The following is a 6,000-nucleotide window of genomic DNA, read 5'->3' as shown; positions in this document are numbered from 1 at the left end:
AAGATGTTGTTGGCCTCTTCTACTTTCTCAATCTTTATCCTTCTTGTTTATCCATGTGGTATCCCCCCCCTCTCCCTCTCTTGATTGTTTTATCCTACGATTCTTTAATTGAAACAAACCTGCTCGTCTACCCTACGCATTGCTGGGTTCTTATATTACTTACGTCTCACTTATCATATTGCGATCAAGACACGCGGCTGCAAACCACGATCCAGCGAGCTCCGGTTGAAGAGCTCCTGAGTATATCCCGACCAATATGCTTAACAGAGTCTGTATGGTGAGGAGATAGTGACGTTAACAATGATGCGATCGGTATCTAACAGGGCCTTGCCACTTGCTGCTCGCTATATCTCTGTTCTGTTAGCCGCCTTCTTCGTATACTACATCGTCCGGGAGCCGTTGAATATAGCTGTCAGCAATATATCGCTTCTAAGGAACGGTAACTTCTTTACTACCACAGCAGGGGGCGACCGAAACGTCCTTTCCATTATTGGCGGGAAAGAAGGTCCCGATGGTGAGGAAACCAACCAGAGCCCTGCTGATGTAGCCCAAGCTATCCATGAAAAGAGCGTGCAGAAGCCGATGAACGAGGCGGAAGACGTGGTGAATTACGTCAAGAAGTATAAACCGGAACCTATACCGTCCGCTCCTATCGGGGATCATTTCCCCTGGCTCACGCATTCCGACTCTCCGCCTCCAGTTCGCGAAAACAACCTGCCTCCCAACCCACACGTCGACGAAGCAACATCGCTACTCATCGGCTTCACGCAAAATTGGCCGTTACTGCTACAATGCGTGAGTAGCTATATCGCGGCGGGATGGCCGCCGGAGGACATCTATGTGGTTGAGAACACGGGGACATTCCACGCGAACCGGCACGCGGAGCTCGAGCTGCAGAACCCCTTCTTCCTCAACTACACCGCGCTGGGCCTGCTGGGCGTGAACGTCCTCGAGACGCCCACCCTGCTGAGCTTCGCGCAGCTGCAGAACTTCTTCCTGCACGAGGCGTTCGAGCGCCGGTGGCCGTTCTTCTGGTGGAGCCACGCGGACGTCCTGGTGCTCAGCGACGAGGACGTCAAGAAGAACGACCGCGACCACGACTGGGACCACGACCCGTACGCGACCATCTACGAGCGCTGCGTCGGGCTGCTGCGGTATCTGAACGGGCCGGACATGCCGCCGTGGGCGACGCATTTCTTCGCGTACGACCGGCTCGCGCTCGTCAACCGCGACGCGTACCTCGGCGCCGGCGCCTGGGACACGCATATCCCGTCCCACGCCGCGGACTGCGACATGTACCTCCGCCTGCATTGGGAGGGGTACTGGCAGCCGCAGAGCGAGGCGGGGCTGGTCTTCGACGTGTCGACCGCGCTGGACGACATCGCGGCGCTGTTCCGGGTCCCGGGCGCGCACGCCACGTTTAGAGGGGACCCCGTGTACGCGGCTGCAGGCGACAAAGAAAGCGACGGCAAGGGCACGGACGCTTGGGCGTCGGAAAAGGCGCATCGGGAGGCGCAGATGAAGCGGGAGCAGGACATGTGGGCGTGGGTGGACAAGCAGGGGGAGACGTTCGCGCACCTGGTCGAGGTGGCGAAGCGCATGCAGGACGCGAAGCGGGCGGACAAGGGGGTGCGACGGACGAGGCAGACGGGCGGACGGGAGGATGCGTTCTACCGCGACCCGGAGGGGTTCGAGGCGGGGCTGCAGACGCTGGCGGATGCGGGGCGTCGGGTGTTCGCGGAGAAATGGGGGCATCGCGGGTGCGATTTGGTGGCGCTGGGGATCGAGGGGAAGGACGAGTGGCGCCTCGAGCGCGATTGGGATATTAATGAGAGTCTGGGGGGCGAGGGGGGGAGTTGGGGGAAGGATTGGAGGCCGGGGAGCGAGGGGGTGAAGAAGTCATGAGCAAGCGGGCAGAAGAACAGAAAAAAGGGGGGTGGGGGGCGAGGGGTTTGAGTAGAGATTCCTCTACCTCACTCCTATACCTATACCTTGCTTGGGCAAAAAATGATTATTATATAGGGTTATATGGTATATTATTATGGCGTTTAGATGTGGACAAGAGGGAGTAGAGTGTTCGAATATCATTTAAGGAGGTTGTAATGTTAAAAGTGCTTGGGCGTATATATACGAGGATCTACATAAGGGTTTAACATTATTTATTACAGCACAATCTCAAGCGTAAATTTTTTGAAGTAGAGAGCGTAATTGTATTTTTAATGCCAGTCGTAGGTATTGGTATTCCCTCTAGGTCGGAACTTGGAAGCACATATTGTAACGCGAATAGTTGATAGTCTATCTAGCTCAGTGAACTTCACGTTGAGGTAGAGTTCAAGGATTATAATTAATGATTGTGAAATGCAATCCACCAAAGCCATTATAACCTTCCCAAGACCCTAACCAAGCCTGCTTAGTCTATAAATTCAATGATGATATCCTTACAAGTTGCCTTGTCTATAACCAATCTAACCCGAAACCCGGGGCTTGCGCCCTTTCTAACAAATCTATGTCTACTTCTACATCCAAATTAAATGGTAAGCACCGTGTGTGGCGCTCGTGCTTTAGTTGCCATGGCGAATGTCATCCGCGATCTTCTCAGCGAGGGCATCTACAGATTGACAGTTAGCTAAGCACATGACTTCAAAGTGCGGAAAGAGATACGTACAAATGGTAGATACGGGATGGCCCGGAGGCAGGATCGGCAAGCTCGAAGCATCGACGACACGGAGACCAGTAACACCGCGGACCCTGGCATTCGCATCAAGCACGGACATCTTGTCGCTGGCGGGGCCCATCTTGCAGGTGCACGCGGCGTGGAAGATGGTGGAGAAGTTGTCCTGGATGTAGCGCCAGATCTCCTCGTCGGTCGAGACGCTCTTGCCCGGGTAGTACTCCTCGCCGATGAGCACGGGCCGCATGGCCGGCGCCGTCCAGATCTCGCGCGTGCGCTTGAAGGCCGCGATCGCGACCTCCTTGTCCGCCGGGTGGCTGAGCCAGTTCGGGTTGATGACGGGCAGGTCCGCCGTATCGTTGGACCGGATGGTCACGTTGCCCTTGGAGAGCGTCGCGACGAGCCCCGCGAGCATGGTCGCGTACTGGTATCCGTCGTTGGGCGCAACTAGTTGAAGGTTGCTCACGTTGCCGAAGAAGGCGCCGTCGGGGAGGTACTCGACGTCCGGCCAGTCAGACGCGAATGACGACTCGAGGGCCGAAGCGGTGGCGTTGCTGAGGAGTTTGCGGGGGAGACGTTCCCAGCCTGCTCAGTTGTTAGCAATCGAAATTCAAATCGCTAGTGTTAGTAGGCTAGATATTCACGTACCAAGAAGGTCGACACCGTTGCTTGTCATAGGTCCGTTACCCTGCGCATACTGCTTCTCGAATAGGGCCGCCTGCGCGGGGTCTCCAAAGGCGGCGGCAGTGCGGACGTTGACCCTGTACGAAGTTCCAATGAGGACGTGGTCCTTCATGTTCTGTCCAACACCGGGGCTGTCCTGAAGGACCTCAATACCGTACTTCTCTAGTATATCCTTGGGTCCGATACCTGATACCATCAACAGCTGAGGGCTCTGGAAGGCTCCGGCCGAGACGATGACTTCCTTGCGGGCACGGATAGTGTACTGGAGGCCTAAAGTGTCGACTAACACACCGGTAGCGCGCTTCTGTCCGTCGAAAACCACTTTCTTAGCTAGTGTCGAAATGAACGTGATGAGGTTGGGGTTATGTCCGCCAAGGTGAGGACGCAGGTAAGCCGTCTCGGAAGACTCGCGAGTGTTCTCCTCACGCCTAATCGAGGCCAACGCGTAGGAGTATCCGCCCGAAAGCTTACCGCTCTCGAAACCGCGTTGCGACTTGATACCGATGGCTTCCAATCCCTTGCGCGCCCATGTGCTGAACGGCTGGGCGTACTTGGGATAGATGACGGACACGGCGCCCTGGGTGCCGAGCTTGGACGGGTCGTACTGGGGCGTCGAGTTGGTGAAGCGGTCGTACGTGCCGCCTACGGGAGGCGTGAACTTCTGGCTCTTGGTGAAATACTTGAAGAATTTGTCAAACGAATAAGCGGGCGAGTCGGCTTCCTTAGCCAGCTGGTCGTACGATCCCTTTGTGGCGAGGTGGTAGGCCATGAAGTTGCGGGCAGAAGATCCGCCTAGCGTTCGACCTCGAGGGTAGTGAGCCTTGACATCGTTGAGGGCCTGCTGCGGTTCCGTGATGAAGCCCCAGTCGACGGCAGGTTGCCAGTCGTTGGTATCCTTGCCCACGAACCAGGCTGCGTCGGAAGGGATCTCGCTGAGATTTCCGTTCGTGAGCTCGTAGAAATCGCCGGCTTCTATAACGCCTATAGTTAGGGATTTGTCTTCGGCGAGACGGGCTGCTACTGCGAGACCAGCCTGGCCACCGCCCACGACAACATAGTCGAACTCATAGTCTCGGCCGGGAATGCCAAAGCTTGAGCCAAGGACACCGGTAATCGAGGAGTCTGTTAGTTGAGATGCAGGAGCTGCTCCCGAAAGACCAGACAATACCGTGGCTGCTAGAGCCGAGAGCTGGAGGGCGTGCATTATGGTCATGGAATAGGGGGAAGATTGTGTTCAATGCTTAGGTAGATATAATACTAATTACCTAGCTGTGAAGGGTTGAGGAGTATGGTCGAATGTGATGAATTTTTATCTTCCTGATCGATGCCTGCGTCGCCTTCTTATATACTTGATATTCAACCTGGATGGAGTCGCCGTGATATCGCCTCTTGGGTCATATTGGACCCACTTGCATTCCTTGAGACCTGTGCCTCTCAGCAACGAAGAGAATATTGGCGACATTTCTCCCTTACGACTCACAAACGGGGTCGGATTGATATCTTTGTGCTATCAGCTGATGTTTTCTCAAATTACGATTTTACTCCTTCTGGGTATAATAGGTACCTATTTAGGTAACCTACTGTTTGTTAGCCTTCAAAAGCTTATAGTTTTGGACCCCGTGAACAGCGATCGGAGAAGAGCGTCGTCTATACACCGAGTGGTAGATATTCTAGTACCATATCCAGGCGCCCAGATAAGGATAGTTTCACGTAAGTACGCCAATGGCCTTATGAGGTAGATAGGCACCCAAGTTAGAGGTAAGAAGGTGGTTACACATGTGTGCCAGCCTGTTGCTTTCTCGATGAGCCTCTCCATGGAATCGGTAAGGCACCAGACCCACATGCCACATGGCACGGCGATCCCTGAATACCGTTCTGACAAGCCTATTCTGGTAACATTTCTGATGACATCATGAGAGGCTCTTCACATAGACCTAGAGGGCTTAGGTTCTTGGCCAATCAGACAGAATATTCCAGGTCAGCCGTGCAGTGAGCTGATATGAGATAGGCCAATTATACCTATGCACAGCCTGATTTGCATGTTTGAAGTTTTCGTTTGGTACCGCGTCGTATGGGACGATATGCTGTCCTACCTTGGTATGAACCTTCGAGCTGGAGGGCTCGGCAGGGCTCAGCTGAATAACAAGGGTGGCTCAAGTGTCACATTCAAATTACCCCTGAAGGATGTCATAGGGCTGAGAAAGGGATGAGTCAGTCACTTGATATTGTCAGCCTTTCCCCTCGGCCCATTGTAGGCTTTAAATATATCGTATAGGTATTCCAGAATGGTATCATCCTGTTAAGGAGATCGTTACTAATAGCAAGTAAAAGCTTGAAATGATAACCTATCATTATTACTAGTAATTTTGCGAGCTAATGACCAATTCAACATCGCCGACAACATGCCGGTAAGACGTATTCTACCCATAGTCTACCTAGGTACCTAAAGTAAGCAATTACTAGAAGTTAAAAGTTGACAACTATGCTACTTCGTACCTAAGAACGTATTTAGTAATAAGGAAGCCTTTTCTAGGTTGAGGGTTCTCCTGGAACTTTAGGAATAGACTCTGAAAATTGGTTAAATTAGGTACTTTAGGTAGATCTTGACCTAGGTATGTTTCGAGAAGTCACAAATCCAATTCGAT

General features: G+C 53.2%; 2 protein-coding genes across 2 annotated transcripts; one reads left to right on the top strand and one right to left on the bottom strand.

Moving 5' to 3' along the window:
• Positions 1-303: 303 nt before the first annotated feature.
• F4812DRAFT_449377 (uncharacterized protein) lies at positions 304-2,072 on the top strand (the record flags this gene model as incomplete). Its single annotated transcript, XM_047935968.1, has 2 exons — positions 304-1,834; positions 2,053-2,072. 2 exons carry the CDS (start codon positions 304-306, stop codon positions 2,070-2,072), a joined length of 1,551 nt encoding a protein of 516 aa, XP_047793450.1.
• Positions 2,073-2,469: 397 nt separating this feature from the next.
• Positions 2,470-4,758, bottom strand: F4812DRAFT_167240 (putative GMC oxidoreductase). The gene is made up of 3 exons (XM_047929889.1): positions 3,320-4,758; positions 2,666-3,256; positions 2,470-2,608 (listed from the first exon to the last, which is right to left on the bottom strand). The coding sequence occupies exons 1-3, from the start codon at positions 4,566-4,568 to the stop codon at positions 2,562-2,564; spliced, it is 1,887 nt and encodes a 628-aa protein (XP_047793449.1). The 5' UTR covers positions 4,569-4,758; the 3' UTR covers positions 2,470-2,561.
• Between the last annotated feature and the right edge of the window lie 1,242 nt (positions 4,759-6,000).

This window comes from Daldinia caldariorum (genome assembly GCF_022478825.1).
Source record: "Daldinia caldariorum strain CBS 122874 unplaced genomic scaffold F4812scaffold_2, whole genome shotgun sequence".
Taxonomy (NCBI): Eukaryota; Fungi; Ascomycota; class Sordariomycetes; order Xylariales; family Hypoxylaceae; genus Daldinia; species Daldinia caldariorum.
The sequence above is the reverse complement of the archived record's forward strand: the minus strand, read 5'-3'. Positions and strand labels throughout refer to the sequence as shown.